Source organism: Paramormyrops kingsleyae, chromosome 1, assembly GCF_048594095.1.
Source record: "Paramormyrops kingsleyae isolate MSU_618 chromosome 1, PKINGS_0.4, whole genome shotgun sequence".
NCBI lineage: Eukaryota > Metazoa > Chordata > Actinopteri > Osteoglossiformes > Mormyridae > Paramormyrops > Paramormyrops kingsleyae.
Genome location: NC_132797.1, coordinates 10,031,103 through 10,058,418, shown reverse-complemented (window position 1 = coordinate 10,058,418; position 27,316 = coordinate 10,031,103). Strand labels below are relative to the sequence as shown.

The following is a 27,316-nucleotide window of genomic DNA, read 5'->3' as shown; positions in this document are numbered from 1 at the left end:
TGATTATCAAGAATGCGCACGCACACACACACACACACACACACACACACACAGATTCATATCTTTTGGTATTTTGGTATAACCCTAATCCCAGCTATGACAATTTTAATGTCTATGAAGGCCATATCCATACTTGGTTACTCAACCATAAGTAACAAAACAAAATACAAGACTTTTGGGATTTTCAGTGTTTTGATTGCACAAACACATACACGCACGCACACACACACACACACCAAGAGGTCTGTACTGGCAGGTGTAACAATTCCATGAATTATATGAATTCTGATTCTTGTAAAATTCACACGGAAAATATGTGACCACCGTCTGCTTAATAAAATCAGCTTAACACCATGAGATTTACTACTGATATGTGTAAAAGGTGCATTTTATTGCTTTTCACAGTGAAGTCTCCATTTTAGCAAGAAGATGCGTGAATTTAACACAGTAATTCACAGCAGCAGGAAAGCTTCATAAACTGACAAATACAGTTTGATGTTGTTTTAAGAATCCATTCAAAAGAATACAGTTAAAATCCTATCACACAAGATTTTTTTAAAGATGTAAGGCCACCCTTCCTCAAATAAATATGTTTTACACAATTTTCAGCTCAAAACATGTCAAAAGAATATACATTTAATCCACAAACATAATAATAACCTCCATTAAACAACCTTAAAGAATTCCTGGGATTTCATAGGCATTCCGTGGCATTTCCTGGAGTTCCCTAATTGCTTACAGATTAGCTAAACCGTAAAAACCAGCAGTGATTGTAGGACAAGCAAGATCTTGAATGAGAACAGGAAATGGATACATGGGTGACACCTATGGCAAACATTATACCTGGATTTACCTGAACTGACAACAACACTGAGCTCGCACGTCTGCCATGCATGACTTTTACGAACAATTTTGTGATTTGTGAGTTTTGTGATGGTTCCAGTTCGGCCCTCGTTTATTCAATGAGGTCCTAAAAAACAGCAAGTTCGGGATCTTTATATAAAACTGACAGTACATGATCAAACATGTTTCCTTCCTAACACAGGAGTTATTTTTACATCGAATTCTGCATACAAATACATGAACAGGACTGGCGTTTGAAGGAGGCGCTCACCTCGTCTGAATCGCTGGGATAGATGCCTCCATTGCCTGTGGAGGCATTCTGTGGGTTTATTACCACACATGCATCATCATCCTGCAGCTGCAGGGCAGAGAAGCGGTATGCCGGCGTCCTGTAGGGGGCGCAGCTCATCATGATACTCTCAACAATTTGCTGAAATAACCTGTGTTTCCTGTACTGCTACATTCCTCAGTAAGGTTCCTGACATGAATATCGGTGTGACCCCAAGGGTGGCAGTCAGTCCTCTTACTGACTGCGGGTCGCCCCCAAGCATTCTTTTTATGCTTTAGTACCCATTAACTAACTTCTGCAATTGTTCACCCCATCTGCGCCCCCCCCCCCCCTTACCTCTCTACACAAAACAACTTCTTCATGATAAAGAAGAGGGAGACGGTCAGCACGATGACGGCAACACCGACACACACCATCGTCAGCATTATGGTCTCCTGAAAACGGAGTACAACACCAGGATGAGATCACCTGCCTTCACGCGAGAAGATGGGTGTGCCAATGAGACTCACGTATCCTGATGAGGGTCCTGATCCACAGCGCCTGCTGGCTGAGCTCGGTCGAGGTGGTGGATTAAAACCACCTTCACATCTGTCCCCGGGGACCTTCCGATACCTGCGTCGGGGAAGACCACGTCAAAAGCAAACCGCCACCAGTGCGTGATGGTAAGTTCCTAACAGATGGGTGAGGAAGTCTTACCCAGAGGTCTGAATCTCCCGGTCATCTCCGGTCTGACACACGCTCATGGATTGGTTCCTGAAGATGGGCTCTTCCACACACTCAGAGGTGTTCTCATGACGAAAGTAGCCATAGTCGCTGTCGACAGGGTAGTTGCAAGAGAAAAATGTGCATGGGACACATGCATATGCTGCCCATCAGTAGATCACTACATCTAATTTTTCATTCTGGTTCTTGATTGTCCGTTATGTGTATTGTTGCCTCAGGCTACCTGAAAAACTGACGAATAAAAGTACAACATTTTTACTCTGTTTATGTGGTTCGGCCCTGTGTGACCAGTTGGGGTTACCTCTCAGAACAGACGCTAACCTCCCCATAGAGTCGCAAGGTCAGTTTAATGACAATGTGGCCGCATGGGTGTGCCTGGGTTGTCCTGGACTCATTCACCCATTCTGCATTCACAGCGAGTGATACAGTACAATAAAATGATTGTGTGTGACAGGTGTGGTTAGATCAATTGGAGGAAATATGCTGTTGAGAGGCAAATAGATTTTTCTTTCTCTTTGATCATTTGGTCTTAGTAATGCCATGGGTCATTTAAAAACTGATGAAAAAAAAATGCAGTTGAGTCTGTAGTGTGATTTTGTCACCAAGTAAATTGTTATGGGACCGGCCCACCTGATTTTCTGTCGGCCAGCCCATGTTTTGATTTTTGACTCCGCCACTGGTGTATGCAAAATGCCCGGAAAGCATGATCACAATCTCCAAGCCTTTACCAACGTGTCTTTACCACAGGTAATCCTCCTCGGTGCAGTTGCACGGGGTCTGCTCCCGGCTAACCACGTAGTCCCGGCCGTTTCTGCACACTGCCATCTTCTTCAGCCTCCGGAAGGTCTCACGAAACCCCAGGATGCAGCCTCGAGTGTCCGAGTCCTGCCTGATGCTGGAGTGAGCCAGCCATCTCTCATAATCCTCATCTCCACCTGAGGGGATTCACACACGCACATTATTAATTAAGAATATTCCGGGTGATCTTCCATTTGGGTTGGCTTTGGAGACCTTTTTGAACACTGGCAGATGGAGTGAGACTTTGAGGAAGTGTCTGTCCCTCTGACTTTGCCGTTGGCTGAAGCCTGTGTTTCCCAGAGCTGACTCACACTCTCTGGTGAGCAGATGCTCAAAGTCGATGGTGATGGCGACCCATGTCGTCTTGAAGTCCTCCTCGGTCCGGTATCCCCAGATGCTGATGTTCAAGGTCTTGGTGCCGGGTTCTGATGTCAGGCCGGCCAGGTAAATGGGCTGCTCTGTGAAGGTGTAGGACTGCCAGCACTGACCCTCGTCTGTGGAGAACCTGGGGAAGAGTGAGGTTAGGGTTACAATTAGGGATACGGTTGGGGTTGGGGGGAGGCAGCAGGTGATACAGGGACACAGGCAGACACACAGTCAGATAAACATTCTTGCTGAGAAACAGACACACGAACTATGCGATTACTTGACTGTGCTGATGAGATGCTCCTTGTTTGCAGGTATCGCCACCAGTAGCCCACCAGAGTCCAGTATGGCGTAGTGATGGGGACCCCTCAGCGCCCGTGTCCATGAGTAGCCCCCATCGCTCGACACAAACACGTCCACCTGCGATGAGGTGATGGAATCTCCCAGGCTGCCTGTGGTAGGGGGGCACACGTTTTTGTGCCTGTGGGACACACTCATTGGAGTGTCACAAGTGATTCAGAGGGTGTATTTAAAAAAAACAGCAGGCCCCACCCCCCATAAGGGACAAAACAGCAGGCCCCACCCCCGCTAAGGAGCACTCCCTGATACACTCATCACGCGAAGAGCCACCTGAGGGATGTAGTGATGGGAAGTTCGACTCAATTAACTGATTCGACTCTTTCGAACCGATGGCTTTAATTTAATATGTGATCGTAATTCGTGAACCTAAATTATTTTCGGCCATGTTCATTCATGCTCATTGAGTCGTCGTCTTGCTTTCGACGAAAGCGGTTGTGTTTGCGTTCACCTTATTGAAATGGCGAAATTAGCATAAATTGTAATTAATAAAATAAATTGTAATAAAATAAAATAAATTATTAAATAAATAAATAAATAAATAAATAAATAAATATAGAATATCATTGGATAAAATATATACTCTTTATTATTTAGATAAGAATTTAGAATCAAATTAATGGTTAGTCTTAAAGACTAGTTTTAATGCATGTTATTCAATGTAATTATATTGAATAAAGAAAGAAAAAAAATGTTCATTCATCATTCTTATCGATGAAAAAATTTTAAAATCCTGAAAATTCAAATTAGCAAAGACATTTTAGCGACTTAAAGTATAGTATCGGTAATGTACTAACAGTAACTGTAATCCTAACTACGACGGTGCCCAGAGTCCACGTCTTGATTTCTGTGCAAGAAATTCATCCACAAACTGATCTAATTCCAACTGTACGACGACTTCGTTCTCAATTGCCAAAAAAGCAAGTTGTAGGAAAAGCACGTGCCCACGATCGCTCCCGGTGCGTTCTTCTGCTGCGTTAAATAAAATAAAGAGGAAGCTACTCCGCGTAAAACAGATAGGCCTACTTGTACTGAATATGCCAATATTATCAAGCAAAACTTTTTTGACATTAAGCAATGACAAGGCTTCGAGAAGAAAAAAAAAACTAACTGAAGCAAAAGAAATGTCATCTGAAAAGTAAAATTTATAACTTGCAAACACGATTGGTCTTTTGATAATGTTTTCCTTTGTTTACGCTGCCAGCTTTCTCGCTTGCGCTGCTTGACTTTGCGGTTACGCTGCCAGCTTTTTCGCTTGCGCTCCCTGACTTTTTGCTTACAATTCTGACACAAACTTGGATTATATATACAGTGGTACTCATTTTTTCGGAGTAATTTTAATGTGCGAGATCGTGAGGGGTCGAAGCTCAGAATGTTCGCATTGTTGATACCAGGAGGTCTTTAACTTAACTGTTTTATGTGCGATCATTGACATTTTGGGAAACGCGCAGAAATGGGAGCATACAGGAAAGACTGATTTGGAATTATTATAGGAAAAATGTGGATAAAACACCTTATTCATCGCAGGAAAGATAAATGTTAACTTGGCGTTGTGAGCACTGGGGTTGCAAGTAAGCAGTGGCGGAGTAAGTAAAAATAAGTGATACTGAACGTAAATTAAAACAGTAGCTGGCATTGTGATTTCTCCAGTTAAAAATTACCAATAAAAATTGCTGCGCCCAAACAGGGGCCCGCGGTGCATTGCACCGATTGCACCTGTGTTAAAAGCGGCCCTGGCGTGTATATATAGTTTTCTTTACTTAAGCCAAATTCATGTGCATGAGTATCAAGGACTACATCACGGTTAACAACTGCAATATTACCAATACAATCACACATACATATACAATGAGCATGAGTAAACTTGCATACGTTGCTGTGTAAACGTCAAAGTTAATATATATCTTTGTTTTTTGATGAAAGACATATAGTTTTATTAAACAGAAATGCAATAATTTACTATTGTGATAAATGATGAACAGCTGCGTTTATTTTATTCCTTTTAACAGCGTAACTGCATTTCCGCAGTAAACGCCGCGAGGGCTCTTGGGATCGATTCGCAAACCGGTCGTTTGGGTCACCGACCGAGTGTCAGAAAACCGTAAGTTCGATTCGTTCATCGAACGGGTTCTCGGGTTTTTTGGAGTCACCGAGTTAGAGACCGTATCTCCCTTCACTTATACAGCAACCGTGTCTCACGACGACGAGATATGAAAAATCAATCCGAAATCGCGGGGGGATGCTTTTGGATGTTGAATAGCCAAAGATCAGTTTTAAAAACGTTTAAAAATAATTTAAAGAATCGACAAAACAGAGTTAAAAAGAACGATTCTTTCGCGAATCGGCCATCCCTAGAGGGATGGGAACCCGAGTTCCAGGTGCAGCGGGTGACACCTCAGCATAGAGGTGGCTGGGCGATATGGGCTAAAATTATCACAGTATTTTTCACCTTTTGGACGGTGGCGGTATTATATTACGGTATTACTTTTCCAGGTTTTGGGAGGAGTAGTATGTCCTGTCCCTTTATATAAGTAAAAAGAAATGTTTTATAATATATTAAGTGCACTTCAGTTGCTAGCTTATACTTCACCTACAGTTGGGTATGGGTGCTTTCGTTTAGAAAAGATGCAAAAAGTGACCTAGGTAATGTTTTCTCATATTTGTTTTATAATTGTTGGTATAACAACGGAAACGGAATGACAAGCCAAAAACGGTGCATCTTTTCAATTAAATTACAACTGCTTTGAAGAAAATGAAATGCTTTGTTTTTTATAAATAGGCTATTGTATAATTAGGCTGTAGACTTCTTGAGGTGTTACCAGTATAGTGGAAATCCACATCGTGGCGCACAATCACACCAGTAATGACACCGGTGTACTGCCCAGCCCTACCTCAGCACCACGCTAGTTCGAATGGAATGGATCAGTGTGAAGTTTCTTCTGTTGGCTGGAGTGTCAGTACTGTCACTAACCCCCAGATTTTCCCTGAAAGTTGAATCACTAACACAGGTGGACATATTGGGTCCGGAAAGTAAAAATCCAGACCACGGTTTTGTTTCAACCAACCAGTTGAGTACTCTGTAACTCTGACTCTTTATGCTCAACAGGTTGGTTGAAACAAAATCCTGTTTTGGATTTTAACTTCCTGGACCTGAAACGTCCACCTCTGGTCACTAAGGCTGTATTTAAATGAACAGAAGGCCCTTCCCCCGCAGTGGGCATATTTGAATAAACAGAAAGCCCCACTGCAAAAGAGCAGGTCCCACTCCCCCATAACTTCTGTACGTCAGTCAAAATTAGGCTTACTCTCTATAGCTATTCTTACTGCACACCCACATCATGTGATCTGCGGGGTGTTCGGTTGCGGTACCGTGAGCGATGATGATGCCGAGGGCAGTGGCTTCGGAGAGTGGCAGCATGGGGGCCATACCCCTGCTGTGGCTGTACTCCACGTGGATGTGCAGGTTACACTGCGGGGGGAGCAGCACAGCTCAGACACGCACACGTCGCTGTCCCATAATTACACAGTAACCAATAAAAACAGACACGCATCGGTCACTCACGTTCTTCACACCCTGTCCGCAGTTTGCGTTGCCTGGCTTGGCCAGCAGACTCCATTCTCCACCCTTGTTGAAGGAGATCACGGTCCGGATGTGTCCGTCTGCAAACCAGGAACGACATAAATGCTGCAACCTCAGACTGCTTCACCCTTCCCTCCAACTGTTGCACCCCTTCCTCCACCCCCACACAAAGCTCCTCAGCAAACATTACCCCCTCCTTTGCCCCATCTACTCCACACCCATTCATCCACCACTCTCAGTACACATCCACCTTCACCGTCCCAGCATACCTGACCGATAATCATTGCTAACGTACTGATCGACCACCATTCGTCACATGAAAAGTTAAAGTTTCACGTTACCGTCGACGCCGTTAGCTATATTATGGCTCATACCCTTCTCCAAAACGTTGGTGAGGTAGACACCACGCAAGGACGTGACGTTCGTGAAGTCGCTCTTCCCCTCCACTCCAAATAGGTGGCGCTCTAGTGACTTGGAGTAGATAACACCCTGGCCGTCAGAGGTGTAGACGGTCCCGAAGTTTGTGTCTGCAGTTAAACAAAGGAACCCAAGTGGAGTCAGCGCCCTCTGCCTGACGGTGGTCAGAATGACAGCAGCTCAGAGTGATGGAGAGTGTGGTTTCGGTGGGGGGTGGGGGATGGTGGGGTCACAGGCACTGGGGCGGAGGTCAGGACTAGGTTTAGGCATAGGCAAGCTAGAGGGGATCCCAGACTGGCAGAAGGGGGCTATGCCCAAAACAATATACCATAGGGCTACCCCCCGCCCGACTGGCGAAATCTACCAAGGGGCACACCCCCCTGAGGTGCCACCTGAGCCTGCCCAGCCTCCTTATCTGCACAGCGGGTTATGATGGTGTGATGGGTTTCTGCTTTCTATTAAAACTGGGAGGGGGTGTGCTGACATAGGCGATGTGAGCAGCCATGTGAGTCCTCCCTCTGCGAACCGGTCCTTCAGGGTCAGGGCTGCCCAGTCTGATCTGTTAGTGCCACTCTGGCACCCTCGGTGCGGGCTGGCAGGCGGGTCGAGAAGAACCAGCCTGTCGAGCCTCTGCCCCCACCCCCCACCCCCTCATCGTGGGCTGGGGAGCGAGTTAAACTGGGCATAGGGTGTCAGGGAGAGCTGTGTGTCTGGAAGTGTCATTGAGGCGTCATGTGATGTGGGGGGGGGGGGGGGGGGGGCAGACAGGTGGGCGGGCATCCCAATACCTCCAAGGTCATCGACATGCATGAAGATCATGTCCTCATCCCCATCAAGAACAGAGTAGAACTGGAATCAGAGACAAAGAGCAGATGAGTACAGACACAAACAGACACAGACACACACAAAGACACAAACAGACACAGGTACACACACACACACACAGTGTGAGTTTCCCTGTCAGTGTGTGTGTGTGCCTGCCTGTGGTGTGTGTGTGTGTCTTGGTGTGTGTACTTGTATTTGTGTATGTGTGTGTGTGTATATTTGTATTTGTACGCATCTGTATGTATATTTGTATCTGTACGCATCTGTCAGCATGTGTGTATATTTGTATATATCTGTGTATATCTGTGTGCATCTGTGTGTACTTGTGTCTATGTCTGTAAGTATTTGTTTCTGTGTGTGTTGCCTATACATGTCTCCCGTTTCATATACCTCACCTGGGAGGAGACAGGCGTCCCGAAGTAATGGTTAGAGTTTGGATAGTTAGGCTATCTTAGGGTTAAGGTTAGGGTTAGGGTTAGTTATTAACATGCTCCTCCATTGTCTTGGCTCGCTAAGTCACATGCTGGCACAGACTGCCTCCTCATTCCACAGACTGCCCCCCCACCTACCCTTTTACTCTTTTTTTTTTTTTTTTTGTGTTTTATTTGTTTAGTTCCTAGTTATATTCTGTTATTATTATTGTTATTATTATTTAATAATTAACAGTAGAGTTTACTGGTAGGGGCCAATTTAAAGTTCTGTGTTAAACCTGCACAGGTGGTAATACCAGAAACGAAAGACAATGGCAGTAAAAACAAAGGAAAAAGCCACAGCAGTGCCTGGGAGCCCGGCAACCTCAAACCGGCTCTCCCAGCACGGCGCCCAGGGCTGCCGGGTTAGAGGCCACGTGGAGGAGGGGGAGGTAAGGAACGCACACTGATCACATGATGATACCTCAGCAGCACACCAGTCCAGATGGAACAGTGCGAGAGGCCGCATGCTTCTCGCTCAAACCCGGCCCCGGCAGCCACCTGATGCATGAGCCAGCAGGCATGCAAGCACACGCACACAGTCGCATGGCATGCTTGTCAGCTGTGACTGCTGTCCCAGTTCACGTTTCCATGCCCTGGGAGGGTCACGCAACGTTTGAAACCCAGACAGCAGGACTGGCCTATTTTCTTCCATATAAAAGTCCTGTAGGACTCTATCTCTAAAATACAAGTGATACAAAAAAGTAACAGCAATGACTTTAGCTGTTACTCACCACAGTAAAGCCACAGTGTGCTCTCAGGTTGGAGCCATTTACGAGCCTGAGAGTCGTGACTCTAATTCCTTAGCACATTCTGACACATTGAGCAGAGAATGCGGGAGAAAAAAGAGCACATAGGAGAGAGCGGAGGGAGGGAGAGAGGAGAGCGCACAGAGAGGAGAAGAAAAGTGCACAGGAGAGAGCAGAACACGCAGGGAAGAGGAGAGTGCGAGGGAGAGAGGGGAGCGCGAGGAAGAGGGGAGCGTGCAGGAGAGAGGAGAGCGTGAGGAAGAGGGGAGTGCGCAGGAGAAAGGAGAGTGAGGGAAAGATGGGAGTGCATGGGAGAAAAGGGAGCATGCAGGAGAGAGGAGAGCGTGAGGAAGAGAGGAGAGCGTGAGGAAGAGGGGGGAGAAGTCTGGCGAGACTTAGGAACCCGGCTTTGCAGAACGCTGAGGAAAGTGGTGTTTTTGGTTTACTCGGTTGAATAACGACTTAGCCTTAACATGTAATATTATATTTGGAATGAGAGTGTGACTTGTGCATTCTGTGTAAAGCATTTTATTGATTGACCATGTTTCATGAACGGGTCAGTTTTACAGGCTGCACAGTCACGCACTAAGAGGTACCCTGTAACGCTTTGTGTTACGAGCAACACACAAAGCTCCTCAGACCTTCGTGGGAGTTTGTGGACGAGCCATAGAATGCTTGGTGGATGGCCCTGGATGTACTGGCCTGACACCAAGACGGACTGGAGGAAACTCGTGGTTCTTTTTTTCTATTTTTTAAGCGAAACAGCCATTACTGTTTTGGTCACAATGCAAAAAAGCTTTGAATAAGTCTTTTTCATCTGAGAATACTAGGGATGAGCGAGTACAGCATTATCTGTATCTGTATCTGTATCTGTAAACCATATGAATTATCTGTATCTGTATCTGTACTCGGACTGGGCGGGACCTAACCCGGATGTGGGCGGGATTTAACCTGGAAGTGGGTCGGGTTGTCTTGAAATGGGCGGGGCTTTAACCGGTATGTTATTTTAAGCATGCAATTGATATGGGTTGATCAGAAATTGTTATATTTATTGTTGATTAGAAAACTATTTACATGACAGCATCAGCATTGAGCTTCAGATCAGTGGTTTTGATCACGATAACAAACGAACTATATATAGAACAAGTTTTGCAACAATGAAGACAACACGTGCGATTTGCACATAATTTTGTGCAATTATGAAGTAAAATGTAATGAACAAGAGTTTTCATCTCAACATAACTTTCTTTTTTTAACTTTTAATTTTTTTATGATCAGTGTGATTTTTGGTTCTTTTTTCTTTTTTTTATTTCCACACCAGGTATGTGTGAGTGTGTGTATGTGTGTGTGTAGCTAATTAATTTGTAATATAGTTTTATACCACTACTTGCTTTTTAAAAATTTTTTTATGAAATACAGCAAGAAAGTGTCAGACACTCAGTGCGTGAAGTAAAAAAAACTGGTTAGAGCCAGCTGACGGTTTAAAAAAGAAAAAAAAATCTCCGACAGGCAGAGACGCAAGTCGCATTCTACCAAGCACCACGTCTGAACAAACCCCACGTTTACCAAAACTCTACTGGTTAATAAGTAAGTACTACAAACCAAAGTAAAAAACAAACCTGAAGCTGAAGAAACCCTAAACGTTAACGGAAAAAACCCGCAAACCTTAGTGACTGAGGGAGAGACAGAGAGAGAGAGCGCGCTATTCTCTTCTCTTCTCAGTGTTCTGTGTGTGAGTGAGCAGAGCGGGACACAGCAACACAATAAATCTGTATGTGTGTAGGGGAGGGGCGCTGTGACTAGTCTATCACAGAACGCAGACACAGTCAGCTACCCAATGAGAATTTTTATTCAATCCGAGCACAGATATTGACTCATATTACTCGTATGATACTCGTACTCGTCAAAAGTGCTTTATCCGTACCGGATACTCGTTTCAGCCGAGTATCCGGCTCAACTCTAGAGAATACTCTTGAGTATTGAAGGATATTTCTTGAATGTTATTGAATGTCTTTTTATTTATTTTGCTGGAGAAGTGCTGTGTGTAGCATATGGTCATTTATCAGTCTTTTAATTGAAATCCGTAAGGGAAGACTGGGCCTGTTGTGTTACATGCTAAAATTGTGTTATCTGTCATTGGAACTTGAATGTATTGGCTTAGTATGTGACACGGATTGGTAGAGGTAGTTAATATGTAATATACAGATTATATACAGAATATAATAGACTGCTGTTTCTTAAACACATGTACATATTAGTCTAACGCTACAGTAACTGTGTGTTTTTGAGCGCAGGTATTATTACCAATGATTTATGTTGACTACTTTGTCATGGTGTATTGTGATTCACAGGAAAAACACATTTAACTTTCTGTTGTTAACTTTTACAATTAATAAATTGGGGTTTGTGTTAGGACTTGGGGGTACTGCATTTCAAAATTCAGCAGTCCAGGACAAACCCAATCTATCTTATGCTTACGTGGTTACAGGAGGGCGGTGCTACACTTGCAGTTTTTAATTACTCTTATTTTAATTGTAATTTACTTGTAGTATTTAATTTTCCATGTAATTATTGCTAATACTAGATCTTATTTTATTTAAAGAACTTTGAATATCCTCTGTGTTTGAAAATGCCTTGCTTGGCCCTTAGTCTCCATCAGCCCACAGACTGCCCCATCAACCCACAGACTGCCCCATCAGCCCTCAGACTGGCCCTTCAGTGTCTTGACTGCCCAATCAGTCCACAGACCATCCCGTCAGTGTCCTGACAGCCCAATCAGCCCACAGACTGCCCCATTAGCCCACAGACTGGCCCTTCAGTGTCCTGACTGCCCAATCAGTCCACAGACCGTCCCGTCAGTGTCCTGACTGCCCAATTAGTCCGCAGACTGCCCCATCAATGCCCCGATTGCCCCATCAGCCCACAGACTGGCCCTTCAGTGTCCTGACTGCCCAATTAGTCCGCAGACTGCCCCATCAATGCCCCGATTGCCCCAGTGGTCCACAGACTGCCCCGCTAGTCCACACACAGCTCTGTGAATCCAATGAACACTAAATGGATCAGGCTTCTAAGCAAACAGCCCATCAAAGCATTTTTAACTCAAAAACTACATTGTTGAAGAATAATACTTTTGATTTGCAAGTTTTACTGCTTATTATCTTGTGGAAATTATTATTGCTGTTTTCGTGTGTCATATTCGCAGGGGTGCAATACATATACAGTCTTCCCTGACACAGAATTGGGGAAGTTATCCAAGTGTCAACACATTTGAACAGTTTTGTTGCAATTTTATGTTGTTGTGCAAGCTTCCCAACAGACTGCTTCAGAGTTTAGAGTCTGTGGGGTGATGGGTGGGGTCATACCTGCTCCTTGGTAGCCGAAGGAAGTTCAGCTTTTTTGAAGGTCTCCCCCCGATTGGAGGACACATAGATGACACGTGGCTCCCCCTGGTGGAAAGACCATAAAACAGCATTCTACTAACAGTCATGCTTGGGTGACATTTCTGTCCTTCCAGCTCCTTCTGTGTTTCCTACCAGTTTCTCCATGACAGAGGTGAATAAGAAACCCCCTATATAGCCAAAGGAGAAGATGCTTTCATGGACGGTGGTGAATGTCTTGCCCAGGTCTGTCGTCCTTTTCAGAAGCAGCTCTCCCCGTCTGCCTGCGTCCACTGTAAACCAGAGCCGACACTGTCTGACAGAAGCCAGCAGTGCTGCTTTTCACAGTAAAGGGATGCAGTGCTTACGGTCTGGTGAGTAAAGTGTTGCTTTTCGATTTTGTAGCACAATATTTACCCTTTAACTAGCTGCATATTCAATGTTAAACTGCAGTCAAGATGTGCCACATCAGATAAGTGCATCCACTAAGCAAGCACAATAAAAACGCACATTATGGTAAAGTGAGATTTTATCAGGCCCCAGATCTAGGAAGGTCACGGTGTCCAAAACTATTTAGCCCAGCACATCCTGGCCTGATCTTCTTGCTTCAATGGGTTGACAGAGGGAAAAGGTGAGAAGCCACAGCCTATTTCTCAGGGAATGGAAAGTGCCACAAGAAAGGTAGGAGCTCACCTGTTCCCTCAAGGCTGGCACTAAAGAAGAGAGTGACGCCAGGACCCCTGAAGGAGAGAAGGGACAAGGAGAGAAACAAAGAGAAAGACAGAGTTTGGCAAGATGTTCTTGGTCATTCAGGCATGTTAAGAGAAATGAAAATGATTGTGAAGTAGTGGCACACCTGAATCTGTCAGCATATGTTTGGCCAGCTAAATTATTTATTCTACGAGAATTGTAAAAACACTCAGTCGAGTTAGGATCACGACTAAAAAGTACCTTTGGTATTTCTGAAACACTGGGTCTTACCACATGAATGAATGAACACCTTCATGGATTTTAGTCCAGTGTTCAGCAAAGTCCACAGACAGCCAGAGGGCAGCCTGCAAAGTCAAGGGAGGCACAAAACGCAGTCATCACACGTTCATCAAAGGGGCACGGAACACAGTCAACACACAGTCATCAAAGGGGCACGGAACACAGTCAACACACAGTCATCAAAGGGGCACAGAACACAATCAACACACAGTCATCAAATAGGCACGGAACACAGTCAACACACAGTCATCAAAGGGGCACGGAACACAGTCAACACACAGTCATCAAAGGGGCACGGAACACAGTCAACACACAGTCATCAAAGGGGCACGGAACACAGTCAACACACAGTCATCAAAGGGGCACGGAACACAGTCAACACACAGTCATCAAAGGGGCACGGAACACAGTCAACACACAGTCATCAAAGGGGCATAAGACACAGTCATCAAAAGGACACCCGATGCAGTTATCACACGGTCATCAGAGAAGCACATGACAGTTATCACATGGTCATCAGAGAAGCACATGACAGTTATCACATGGTCATCAGAGGGACACACGAAAGAATTGTCACACCGTCAATGGGGCACACGACACAGTGATGACATGGTCATCAAAGGGGCACACAACACAGTCATCAGAGGGGCACAGGACACACACAGTCATCAAAGGATCACACAGCGCATAGTCATCATCACACTATTGCATGAAGGGTACTTTCAGTTAACTGATGGTGGCCCCACAGCTTGCTGATTCTCCTGTGTACCACCGCAGATCAAAAAACCACTGGCACTTTTGACCAGTCAGATCTTTTCTGACTGTGAATTCTCCAACATACCATGTCATATAGCTGATAGAATTGAATGATCACCCCTAACTATGCATGCATAAGAGTGGATGGCCATCCTCACGTAAACATAAGCTCTTACGTCACCGCATGGGTCAGACTCACATCATTACCGACGACAAGAAGGCAGTTGGGGTCTTGAAGGTGGAAGGTGAACGACTGGCTGGGGTGGAAGGGGAGCTGTATCTGTTTGAAGGACTCGCCCGCATCCATGGAAGTAAAAACGATACCTCCAGGTACATCGGTGACAGGGACGTCCACCGTGAGGATCACCTGCAGGGTTTTTGTGGGGAAAGGGCATTGCAATTAGAATGCTATAAGAAGACAGGGCAGAAGTCGCAATTACAACATCAGAAGGGCCCCATTTCAGTTCATGTAAGACACTTCAAAAGAGCTACCGATGACATTTCGTAACGACAATCCTCATTCTGACATTAATGAGACTGTCTTGCGAAAGAGTTCTTCTTAGGTGAACTCTTAGGAGAACTAAGATCTTCCATGACCTAAGAAGATCTACCACAACAAACAGGAATCGAAGGGCTTCAGCACAAGGCTCCGAGTAAACTTTATATTGCCATTTCTAGGCAACATTTCAGAATAATAATCCAGGTAAAAAAACGAAGTGTGCTAAAGTGCAGAAGTAGTGCTTTCCTTCGTGGCAGAATTGTGATGGTGTTGGAGAGTTTCAGCACTCTGAGACTGTTATCTGTGGTCAGGGTGAAATGACTGAGACAGCGGGTGACCACGCCAGGGGGCTGGGTCCGGCCACAGAGGCTTCCAATGCACCACGTAGCTGGAGTCTATCTCGAAAACATCTTTCACGCTCCCCAGCCAAGGATCGTTATGTGGGGGTGCATAAAACTCAGCTCTGAGGTCAATGGGTGCAAAGCCCTTCCTCTTCTGAGGAGTACACTGGACAGCTTGTATCCTCCAGCTGAGTCATTAACTAACCATTTTTTACCGAGATCTTGATGGAACATTAAAAATAACCTAAAATTGTCAAATCAAACATCATCATGTTAAATTATCGATAGTATTCAATTCATTTTTAATGAATGATTGCTTACTCTGTATTGAGCAGGTGTATAACCTATAATATAAATGCTTAATATGAATCAGTTACTAGTAATCTTTCCTCCTGCGTAGTTTACCTCATGGTATTTATGATAAAGGCTCTCAAAGCAGGACCCACATCAATACAAATTCATATACAGGAAGCTTTAGTACTCTAAAAATAACAGTTACAAAAGATCGTCTTTTTAAAATATCACCTATCTGGATGCCCGAGGCTCTTATAATAAATATACAGTAGCATTACCTGGTTGGAGGTCACAGGTCCTGTGCCAATGCCAAAGTCTTTCTGAATGAACGTGTTGTTTATGACATTAGAGATGTCATGGAAGGTCTTCCCATAATCCACACTGCCAGAGATTAAAAACAAAAGTTAGAATCAGACTTTATTATAGGATGTGCGAGCAATGTGCCGCCACAAGGACACACCATCTAGGCAAATTAAAGGAGCAGCACACTTTCAGTCCACCCCTGGGCTAGTTAGTGTGGTCAGCCTTCATTACGGTCTGTGTGTCTCTTAGATGTTACTAATCAATAGCAGAAATTACTTTGAACTGCAAAAAGACAACCATGCTATATGAACATTGATTGGGACTGTGCTGGACTGTATTATGCCTGTTGGAGCTTTTTAAAGGCTGGTGCTGATGACAACAACATCTCCACCTCCATCAGAAACCTCTTACCTTCTGTACAGCCTTGAGGAGCCTCCCTCGTAGACTATGCCAAAGGTGGACAGCACCAAGATGACCTGGAAGAGGGTTATCTGAGTTAGGGGTGAATGCTGGTACTATCCCTCTCTGAAATCTCCATTGGGGCAACTCTAAGTCACCTGACAAACGACATTCAACAGAGCCCTTGGCCATACTCTAGACCAGTGTTTCTCAACCCAGTCCTCAGCGAACCCCAGCCAGTCCACGTTTTTGCTCCTTCCCAGCTCCCAGCCAATCAGGAACACCGAATAGCTGGTACAGGTGCGCTGGGAGCTGAGAGGAAGCAAAAACGTGGACTGGCTGGGGTTCGCTGAGGACTGGGTTGAGAAACACTGCTCTAGACTAAGGTCTAGCAAATGATAGTGGCCATCAACACTACCATGTATGTAGGAGGTTTCCAGGAGGAAGAAATGCCCTTTCTGAAAGATTTTACCCATCAGATGGTAACCCCAGTGTAAATGTCATCCATTTGTAAACATCAGGATACATCTTATGGTAACAGTGCAAAAGCCAGGCAAGAAGACCAAGCTTAAAGCTGTGTGTCTGGGCAGTAAGTAAACATTTGCTGAAAAACACAGCACCTTAGGATGTAAACAAATAAACAGAAATACAATAAAACACAATCAGAATTTCTTCCATCTTTCAACAAAGTTACTGGTGTCTTCTTGGATGGCTAGACGGACAAAGCTGTGGTTCCCAAACCTCTCCTTGGGGGAAGAGCTGCATAAACGGACACTCTGTCACAGACATAAAATCTCACACCAGCATAAACATAATTCAAGCATAACTTTCTTTGGAGCCTAAAACATTGCCCAGTAGACTGGATGACTAGAAGAAGAGATCTCAGTGACTCAGAGAGAGAGGATGCTTGATTGAGACATGCTCAGGAAGAGCTCTAGTGAGAGATGCTGCTGCTAATCTTTCACAAGAAACTGTCCCCAAGATAAGGCAAAGAAATTATCAGCTCAGTACAACGGTAGAGGTCAGTGAACACTCTGCAACCATGACCTCTGCACAACTCAGCAAGGCCAGACAGACAGGAAGCTCTGGAAATGACTGCAGACCTCAATGTGAGGCTTAGTAAAACTTCTTGGCAGGTTTGGCACAAGGGCAACTTCTCAGAGGGAAGCTTTTGGTTACTGCTGCTTCACTGGTGTGAAGAACACAGCTAGCGGTTAAGTGAACAGCAGATGAGTCAGACTTCCCCTTATTTCAACTGGAAAACAGCACACGATACATGTCAGAAGAAGCCTACAGCTTGGAGGGTTTGTTCCCCTCAGTGGAGCGTTCTAGTAGTAATGGGCATGTCTTTTCCCGTCATGGTTCAGGTCACCTTAAGCATTTAAACCAGGGGTAGCCAATCTTGTCCGCAAAGGGCCAGTGTGTATGCGGGTTTTTGCTGCAGCTCCCTAATTAGATTACTAATTAGAGGACTGATTGGCTGAAGAGTCCTCATACCTGGGTTTGAACAGCTGACCTACAGGTTATCCCAAAAACCTGCATACACACCGTCCCTTTGCCGATAAGATTGGCCACCCCTGGTTTAAACAAAAGACTTTTCAAAGTCACCATGGTCATTTTATGGTGAATCACAAGTCTGATAATCTGCCATCTGCAGGACACAAGTGATCAGCACACAGATTGATTACAATAAAATGAGCCATAATCACTGGCCTGCCCAGCCCCCAGATTCCCACCTGCCTGGCCGGCTGTGGGAGATTCTTTTATAATGCTTGACGCAGCAGTTTCCACCACCATCAACACAACGGCAAATGCCGGAACGAGCATGTTAAGAACGCTGCCTCATGTCGCCAGAGATCACCCTACGAACACGCTTTATGTTTGCATAATCTTCGTTTTGGTAGGTATACCTGTATGTCTCCTACGTGATGCGGCGACGCTTCTGAACAGATGCAAAAAAATCACACTAGTCGCAACACAAATTATACAGGTGGCCGACTGAGGAATAAAAATCGGCAGGAGTGACAGGGCGAAGGGTACTGGGTAGGGACCTGATAGATTTGTTGTTGTGGGGTCACTTCACGTGGGAACCAACGACTTTCATTTCTCCTTTAAAGTTGGAGCAGGTGCGCATTTCAACTTACTGAAGAATTATCTGTTTCATTAAAAATAACAGCATTACATAACACCCGGGAAAGTGTGAAATTCTATCAAAGCTACGTTTTCTGCACTATCTACACATACAAATGCGTCAAGTGGGAACTAGGCGACACCTGCACTGGCGCTACTGGTTAACGCACAGTTGTAAGTTTCCGAACATTTATAAAAGAGACGGGATGAGGATAGGCGCCTTACCCCCGTGCCATCTCCCACCCAGGACAGCGTGAAAGTGGAACCGTCATCGCCGTGGAAAGGAGTCTAGGGAATGAAACAAAGCTTACAATATAACTAAAAATGTCATCTAAAAATTACTCGATCTCTCAGAGCATATTAATCCTCTCTATATTAAGTGTCATCAATCAAGAAATAATAAAGCCACTTTACCTCATGGGTATTCTGGTCCAGCGTCCTCCTGTCATTTTCAGCAAGTGTTAGCTGACACGCACTGGCCCCTGCGCTCTTTAATCCGACATCCCTTCTGGGCCGGTTCCGGCTCCGGCTCGGCTCTTGCTGGCTCCTGCTGAAAGTCGCCGATCTCCCGTGCGCTTGGCGCGACCCTCCAAGGCCGCCTGCAGCATAAAGGAGCATCAACCCAAACAGGACCAATAAGCTCGGCGTCATCCTGATGGAGGTATGTGGAGATGAGTCTGGTTTTCAGAGAGAGAGCGAGTGAGGCGTCTTAACTGAGTGGCTCGGGAGGGGGTGGAGGAGACCCATATGCTGTAAGGGCGATATACACACCCACGCTCCCGCCCCCCTCTGCGGGCGGCTGTACTTTAACTGACACAGCCGTTTGCCTTCCGCAAATCAGCTAGAAAAGCCAACAATAAATAGATAAATAATAAATAAATAAAAAACCGACACCGGTACTTACAAGTGACAAAGGGCAAGCTACAGTATATTGCAAGCTCGAATTCATGGACTGATTTTTCTCTGTTAGCGGAATCAGAACTCACTTTATTGCTATTGTGTACGAACATACCATTGTTTGTGGTCCAGTGTCAAACATGAATTACATAACAATCTAACAAGGCACTCTTCATAGAACACTACGTGCAAAAAAACATGAATACAAAGAGGAGTACAAAAATTTACAGATGATGAATTTAAATTTATTGTCTATCTAATCGTCATCTGTAAATTTTGTACTGCTCTTTGTATTCATGTTTTTTTTTTGCACGTAGTGTTCTATGAAGAGTTAGTTAACATTAGAACTAGTTCAAGAACCAAGAGCGGCCATTGGCCTATTTTAGGGGGCTGTAGCCACCCTTAAAATGATTTTTAACCCCCTCAAATAAATGTGTAGTTACTGGCTTAAGGCATGAATAGCTTTTTGTATTATATATGTTTGCCATTGCCCCCCTATCCATTCATCTCTAACTATGCCTTTACAGTGCAAGTTGAAATGGTGTTTCATGTATATACTACTATGAAGGAAAGAGGGGCATTGTCCCTGGGATGTGATGGATTACTGTTTGAGACATGCGAGTTTATTTACACTATCAAGAAAAAGGGGCCGATTTGTACCTTTGGGTACAATTACTTGTCACTGGGGCTGTACCCTCAAGGGTCTGCCGTTTGTACCCTAGCTGTAGGTAAATGAGGTAAATGTACCTTTTAGTATAATTTAAGGTACAGAAATGGACTCTGGGGAATGTTTTTGCACCACTGAGGGTACCTTGTTTGTACCTCGGGGAACAAAACTACCAGGGTGGCGCCTTTTTTCCGTTAGCGTGGCGGCTGGCCAGCTGTGGGGATGAAGCTGTGGAGCTGGTGAGTAGAGGTGGCTGCTTGGGATGGTGGAATCAGCAGCAATCTGCTCAGTCCTTCTCTTTGCCCTATAATCAGAGCTGTTGTCAGGTCTATAAAGCCCCCCTAAAATGTTTTTTACCCCCCTCCCACGCAAATAAATGTGTTTATTTTCTTGTCATAAATAGTTCTCGATCAGTGCCCCCCCAGTAAAGACTCACCCCACCTTTTCATTCATCTCTAACTACGCCCCTGCCTATAATTATTATACATATGATGGTTTTAAAAATATATCATCCTATATAAAATATATCATTTTAATATAATAATAAGTTAGTGTATTTGCAAAATTAAATACACGAATTCGTTAATCTCGATTTCATTACAACAACAAAAAAACAATGAGACAACAGCGACCTCATTCTGTTTCCACGGGTCGTGCAGAGGGGATAGACGGAGGCGGTGTGCCACTCCAGTAGGAGGCGTCGCAGAGTCACGCTTAAGTTCATGCTCGCCTTGGTTGTAATAAATGTGGCCACCAGATGGCGCTTATCCAGGAACTGTGTAGGAACAGCCGCTCGTTACAATCTCTCCATACCATTTTATTGATGTACTTGTGTTACCGTTCTTATAGATACGAAACAGTGTATCATAACTTCTTGGTTTATAATGTATCTCGGTACCTATGTTTGTTTATTTATTTGTAATATTTAGGCATAATACTAGGCTATATCACGGAAGTTATAATGTTTAGCGCCGTGGATACGCACTTCCGCAGCCCAGTGTTATACTAAAATACTTACGTTGTCGTTCTGAACATTATAATACGGAGGCGATGTTGCTTTATTTGTTTTATTAATATATCGATCTGATATTATAAGGCGGAGAGCCCGGGAGTTCCGCAAATTATTACTTCATTAAGTTAGTTTATTTGTTTTGTATATAATATTATACGGCGGAGCACTAGGCGCGCTCTTCCGCGGTCCCGCAAGCCGCGCCTCCGCCGGCGTAAGTTCCGCTCCCGTGGTGCATCGCGCCGGAATCATGGACCAGGCTGGTAAGCGGGCTTTGGGGTGGCCGTAAGCCGTATCTCCCTTTCTGTTTTTCGCGCTTGTAGCTCGGCTGCACAGCGCGTCCTGGCCGCCGCCGGTGCGCTGCTCGCTTCCCCGGCGCCGCGGGTTGTCTCCCCGCGGAGCTCCGTTGCACCACCGAGGCCGCTTTTTATCCGGTTAGCGGCCCTGTGAGCGCGGATCGGCCCGCGTCCGGCACAGTAACGGAGCCGCACCGCGGGATCCCTCACGAATAAAGCGGGTTTAAGGATTAAGAAAGACGGGCGGTTCGCCGGGACCGCTGTCCCTAACTCTATCGCTTCCTTAATAAAAATACAGGGAAAATGTCAGGTGTTACAATAATTAGTAATAGTAGCATTAGTCTCCTTCATTTATTTTTTTTTGCAGTGTATATGAATTTGGCCTTTTGTAACCCACTTCTGCTCCATTCGCGGTGCCTCTCTTTTTGGAGCAAAATGATTATGGTAATGGGTTTAGGATGGATGTCAGATCGCATGCTTTCCCGTTTGATTAATTTCGGGACGCCCCCTTCCGTCCAGACGGCGACTTGCAGGGCACGGAGGCCTCCGGGGGTCTGGGGGGGATCGACGTCCGCAGACGGATCCCCATCAAGCTGCTGTCCAAGCAGACCATTCGCACGAAGCCCGCTGCCGCCCGGACTCTGCGGCCCACCGGGAGGCCACCGGCCAAGGGCGACGGTAGGAGGGGGTGTGTCTGCGTCAGTGTGTGTGTTTATGTCTGTGTGTGGGCGTCAGTTTGTGTGTTTGTCTGTGTGAGTGGGTGTGAACATGAAAATAGCGTTTCTAGGTTTATATTTACTACACTGTGGGTAAAACTTGCAGGGATGTAACTAGATCTTGTACAATGGAGTTGCCAGACTAGACCCAGTGATTATACTGGGGTGGCAATTGAGTAATAATTTGGCACCTGGGCGGGCTGCCGTCAGTGTATTTTGCCGATTGGTAGATTAGATTAGATTAGATTAGACTTTATTAATCCCACAATGGGGAAATTCTTTGAGAAACAGCAGCAATAATGAAAAAAGACAGTACAAAAAAAGGACAGCTCAGATTCACAGAATTAAATGTTCCAGATTATGTTTTTTTGTGTGGAGTGGGAAATGGGGTGGCCATGTATCTACTGGGGGGGTCTTGGCCACTCTTTAGATCCACCCCTGAAAATTTGGCACTGCTTGGTACATTGTCAGGTCCCCACAGAATAAACCTGAATTTTATAGAAATCTGTGAGTGCAGTGAAAAAATTAAAATAGCCAAAAGTCTTGTTGCTTACTTATGTTAAGTCTTGGTTGCTTATGGTTAATGTTAGGGCTGGGTTGGGGTTAAGGGTGTCATTGTTGGGATTAGGCTTATGTCCAAAGGAATGTGGGAGTCCCCACAAAGATATGAATGCAGGTGTGTGTGTGTGTGTGTGTCTGGTTGTGGGTCAGTGTGTCTCTGTGCTCTCACGACTGGCCTGTGTCTGACCGCGACTGGCCTGTGTCTGACCGCGACTGGCCTGTGTCTGACCGCGACTGGCCTGTGTCTTGCAGAGGAAAGGTCGGGGGACCCCTTTGGTAGCCAGGCAAAGTTTCCCCAGCACATGTTCTGGGACCATAAGGTAGGTGTGTCCTCCTCTGCCCTCGACCTCTCAGCCCCGAGTCTGAAAGTATCAACCTCTCTTTTGATGTAGGAGTGGGATGTGCTGCCAGATTATGTTTCAGAGGCTGAATGTCTGAGATCAGGAGTATGTTTGAGGGTTAAAAGTGTGTGGCGGAAAGGGCAGGACCTCCACAAGGGGGCGTGGTGACGCTGCCACTTCCGTCTGTTTCTATGACACACTCAATGTGACCTTTGACCTCCTCAGGTGAATTTGATTGGTGAGAAGGACGACATCCCCGTTCACTTCTGTGATAAATGCGGCCTGCCCATACGCATTTACGGACGCATGGTAGGATCAGCCCTGGCCTGGAGTCGGGTTCCGGCAGGCTGCGTATGCATTTTATCTGATCGACGTGCAGCTGTTGGTGATCTTTGTTGTGTACGACCCCTCCCTGCAGATTCCCTGCAAACACGTGTTCTGCTATGACTGTGCTGTGCTCCACGAGAAGAAGTCTGACAAGATGTGTCCGGGGTAAGTGTCCTTAGCATCAGCCAGGACTGTATGGAGGATGGTGTGGTGAACTGGAGCAAAAAACATCTAGTTGGAGGCATTTTGGTGGGAAAAACGTCCTGTTAATGAGCGAGATCAGAGGGAAGCTCGTTAAAGCCAACAGGAAGACCGCAGGTGCAAAAATAACAGCTCAGGGCAACAGTGACACACTGCTAATGTAGGCTTAGGTGGTTCTGGGAGCAAAAATGTGGGCTGTCTGGCAGGGAGCTCAGAGGGAGCGGAAACATGGACTGACTATGGTCCCCGAGGACTGGAATTGGGGAATTAGACCAGTACAGGACCCCTGCCCGAGCCAGAATTTGCTCAATCATGCAGAAATCGCATGTCTCTTCAAGTAGGTGTTTCTTTGAGTGGATTGTTTGTGCTGTCACTGTCGTACCTAAGGTGGCCAGCAGGGGGTGCCTTGTGTGTGCGAGTGTCCCCCACCCTGCTTCCCGTATTAACTTCCGCGGACAGTGTGTCCCTGTACAGCTGCACAGACCCGGTCCAGCGCATCGAGCAGTGCCTGCGCGGCTCCCTCTTCATGTGCAGCATCGTGCAGGGCTGCAAGCGCACCTACCTGTCGCAGCGCGACCTGCAGGCGCACATCAACCACCGGCACGTGCGGGCAGCCAAGCCGGCGGGGGGCCGTGCCGGCCTGGGAGGGGGCGAGCCGCTGCACTCTGCCCCCGAGCTGAGCGAGCGCTTCATGCTGCCCCCGCCGCCGCCACACCTGGCCAAGCCACACCTACTGATGGCACTGCAGCACCCCGGCCGCGACGCCTATGGCCAGCCTCCAGGGCACGATGATGTCCGGCCTGTTCAGGCCCCCTCCCCCGCTGCGCCTGACCTACACCCGCCACGCTCCCTGGCTCAGGAGACGTTCCGCATCACAACGGTGACCACGCGCAAGCACAGCAACCTCATCACTGTCCCCATCCAGGACGACTCTGGCGGTAGCTCCTCTTCCCGGGACCCCCTTCCTCACCCTGGCCCCCCCTCCACTCCGCTGGCCCCGCCCCCTCATCACCACCCTGGTGACTACCCTGGGCAGCAAGTTGTGCCCCACCCCCGACCTATGATGCCCCCGCAGCAGCATTATGGGCCGCCCCCTCCCCCGCCACCGATTAGCCACCCCATGCAGCACCCCCCCCAGGGGTCAGGGACGGCCCACATGGTGTATGGCCAAGCCCCACCTCCGCCCATGTCATCAGGCCCGCCCCCCCTCACCCCACCGCCTGGACACATCATCGGTTCGATGCCACCCTACATGAATGCCCCACCCCCAGGGCCTCCTCCCCAGCATGGGGGCCCCCGAATAAACGTGCCTCCCCCCCTCCACTACAACCCCGGTTCCATGCAGCAGTTCCCTGACGAGCCGGGCACACTGAGCCCCCCCTTCAGCCAGCCCGGCAGGCTCAGTCCCGGCATGTGGCCAGCCCCCCGCGGGCCCCCACCCCCACGGATGCAGGGCCCCCCGCCTCAGGGCCAGATGCCTGGACCCCACCATCCGGATCAGTCTCGGTATCGGCCATACTACCAGTAAAACCAGGAGGATGCTGTCTGGTGTCAGGCATGGAGAGATCCATGGTTAGACTAAACCCTAACCGGGATAACCAGCTACACCCAGCTAAACCCTAACCGGGATAACCAGCTACACCCAGCGGCAGCGCGTGGGTTCAGGCGTGACTGACGGAGCTCAACCAGCTCTGCTTGTGTAGACTTGTAAAACCCTAAAAATGAGGAGGGTGTTATTTTTGTAATGTGTGAAAATTATTGTTCTGTCCACAGGTAGCTTATTTTCCGTGAAGATCTGCATCTAGAATTGGGTTTTCAGTGCATCCTGACTTTGGGATAGGACTGCTTTCGAATCAGTTTTGTATTTCTGAAAATAAATTTTTCAAACTGTTTCCTAACGCCTAGCGCTAATTCAGTGTATGGGTGTGAGCACTCGGGCATCGGTTCAGATCTCTCAGCCACATGATGTCTTTGTTCATTTCTGCGGCTGACCTGACACCTTGTCCTGTGTGTTTGTGTTGGGTTTCTCATGGAAAAATGGCCGGTTGATGTATCTGTCCTCCATGCTGGAAACTTACAGGGACAGCTTGCTCTGCCACCTTTGACCAGCTGGGGGCGCTCCAGGTCAGAAAGCCTTTAGTCAGAGTCATTGGAAAGTGCTGCATCTGACATGTGAGCAGCAAGGGTTACATGTTAGCTGGGTTTGGGAGTGGGATCGTTACCACTGTGATGGTAAATTTACAAAGCAAGGTCCTTATTGTGTACCTAATGAATTTGGATTATCCGAGGAACAGCTTCCTGATGGTGGGAATGAGACCATGTGCAGGTCACGGGCAGGGGCGGATTATGAGTCCGTGGGCCCCTGGGCCAGAGGATGAGAAAGCCCCCCCCCCCCCGCCAAAAAATAAATAAAACAACGCACGCACTCAAATCAGCAGTGGTACAAAGGTTGCACTAAAAGCTATACTACATTTTTATTCAGAAAACATAATTTTTTGAACAAATAACTCACAGAATCTGATATGAAACTTATATATAACGTATAACATACGAATAACTGTCAACCAAGAAATCGCTCATTTCTATCCACATATTAAATGCATCTGTTCCGGACTTTGCGCTGCGCAAATTCATGTATAATGTCATTGAAGTCCAACGACTGTCAGCTCACTCTCGATGGCCATCAGAGAAAGCCAGCAGAAACTTTCTTGTTTCATCTTTGAATAAAAATGTATAGTTTCTATCGCCACTTTTGTACCCCTGCTGATTTGTGTGCGTGTGCGCGTTGTTTTTTTTAGTTATATTAACAACACGGAAAGTAAATTTGTCATTCTCTACACGCTGTCCCACTGTTGTTCGTTATCGCCGAGCTAATAGCCCAGCCGCACCAAACCGGAACAATGCGTGAAACAGAACGCTGTCAATCAGAGGTCCACCTTACTGGTAGCTCGTCCAATCACCATACAGAGGCTCAGTGTCCAACACAAAACATTTTATCAAACGATATAGATGTTAAGTGACAGTTCAAGCGACTACACACGTTTTAACCTGTTCACAAACTTTTTGATGACATTTTAGGGGTGCAGAGCTTCCCTTGTAGCTGCCTCTGGTATTAACATACTGAAGCAATTAAAAGTAATTCAAACAGAAGAGACTGACTTGAACTTCAGTATGTGTTGCATTGGCGGAAATATTTTTTACGTTCCATATTTAGACAATGGCAGGGCAAATTAGCCTATGGTGTGGAAGCCATGCACTCAGCGATGCATTTAATGCAGGATCAGAGAGAAATCTTTATTCTTTTCTGGCCCCCCCGGGCCCTCCAGACTGGGCCCGGGAGCAATCGCCCCCATTGATACCCCTCCAGAACCGGCCCTGGACCTGCGCACTAATGAAGCAGATAGAGGGGTAGCCTACATGTGACATTTACATCTAATACCCCACGTTATTTGACTGAGAGGCCCCTTGTAGATATAAAGGATGAATAACAACCTGTGGTTCAGGGGCCCTATGAAGACATATGACATATCATACCCCATGCTATTTAATCGAAGGGCCCTTCCAGATACCAGGGATGACTAACATAACCCGTGTTTCAGGGCCCCATATGACATATAACCTAATTGAGGGGCCCTTTTCCGATACCAAGGATGAATAACATACACAACCTGTGGTTCAGGGGCCCTATATGACATATCACACACCATGCTATTTGATTGAGGGGCCCCTTTCGCATATCAGGGATGAATTACAAAACTTGTGGCATATTAAATTATATAACCAGTGTTATATGGC

At 46.3% G+C, this 27,316-nt stretch overlaps 2 protein-coding genes and 1 long non-coding RNA gene across 5 annotated transcripts; 2 read left to right on the top strand and 1 right to left on the bottom strand.

Moving 5' to 3' along the window:
- Positions 1–372: 372 nt before the first annotated feature.
- On the bottom strand, positions 373–20,826 carry LOC111853402 (sortilin). Of its 2 annotated transcripts, XM_023830233.2 has the most exons (23): positions 20,703–20,826; positions 20,226–20,374; positions 18,921–19,105; positions 18,732–18,794; positions 16,389–16,453; positions 15,953–16,055; positions 14,740–14,907; positions 13,776–13,849; positions 13,488–13,534; positions 12,951–13,087; positions 12,780–12,863; positions 8,162–8,222; positions 7,331–7,483; positions 6,939–7,036; positions 6,746–6,845; positions 3,300–3,471; positions 2,965–3,158; positions 2,598–2,790; positions 1,829–1,945; positions 1,642–1,744; positions 1,469–1,566; positions 1,115–1,232; positions 373–970 (listed from the first exon to the last, which is right to left on the bottom strand). In XM_023830233.2, the coding sequence occupies exons 1-23, from the start codon at positions 20,792–20,794 to the stop codon at positions 956–958; spliced, it is 2,589 nt and encodes an 862-aa protein (XP_023686001.2). In that variant the 5' UTR covers positions 20,795–20,826; the 3' UTR covers positions 373–955. The 2 variants fall into 2 exon arrangements, with proteins under 2 accessions (XP_023686001.2, XP_023686000.2); XM_023830232.2 differs by lacking the exon at positions 373–970 and having other exon boundaries at positions 977–1,232.
- Positions 5,284–13,625, top strand: LOC111853405 (uncharacterized). The gene is made up of 3 exons (XR_002840451.2): positions 5,284–5,477; positions 13,059–13,168; positions 13,417–13,625. It is a non-coding gene; the product is annotated as an uncharacterized lncRNA (long non-coding RNA).
- On the top strand, positions 20,764–25,413 carry LOC111853404 (E3 ubiquitin-protein ligase Hakai-like). 2 transcript variants are annotated; one of them, XM_023830234.2, is made up of 6 exons: positions 20,764–20,849; positions 21,895–22,053; positions 22,905–22,972; positions 23,219–23,302; positions 23,412–23,485; positions 23,981–25,413. In XM_023830234.2, the coding sequence occupies exons 1-6, from the start codon at positions 20,828–20,830 to the stop codon at positions 25,047–25,049; spliced, it is 1,476 nt and encodes a 491-aa protein (XP_023686002.1). In that variant the 5' UTR covers positions 20,764–20,827; the 3' UTR covers positions 25,050–25,413. The 2 variants fall into 2 exon arrangements, with proteins under 2 accessions (XP_023686002.1, XP_023686003.1); XM_023830235.2 differs by lacking the exon at positions 20,764–20,849 and adding an exon at positions 21,212–21,342.
- The last annotated feature ends 1,903 nt before the right edge of the window (positions 25,414–27,316 follow it).

Excerpts from the sequence above, each read along its gene's own strand:
- LOC111853404 (XM_023830234.2), top strand. The coding sequence starts at position 20,828 with ATGGCGCTTATCCAGGAACTGT. Across the intron at positions 22,973-23,218 it reads ACATGTTCTGGGACCATAAG|GTGAATTTGATTGGTGAGAA; the intron begins GTAGGTGTGTCC and ends TGACCTCCTCAG. Across the intron at positions 23,486-23,980 it reads TCTGACAAGATGTGTCCGGG|TGTGTCCCTGTACAGCTGCA; the intron begins GTAAGTGTCCTT and ends TTCCGCGGACAG.
- LOC111853402 (XM_023830232.2), bottom strand. The coding sequence starts at position 20,794 with ATGAACTTAAGCGTGACTCTGCGACGCCTCCTACTGGAGTGGCACACC. Across the intron at positions 14,908-15,952 it reads GACCTGTGACCTCCAACCAG|GTGATCCTCACGGTGGACGT; the intron begins GTAATGCTACTG and ends AAAACCCTGCAG. Across the intron at positions 7,484-8,161 it reads GCATGTCGATGACCTTGGAG|ACACAAACTTCGGGACCGTC; the intron begins GTATTGGGATGC and ends GTTTAACTGCAG.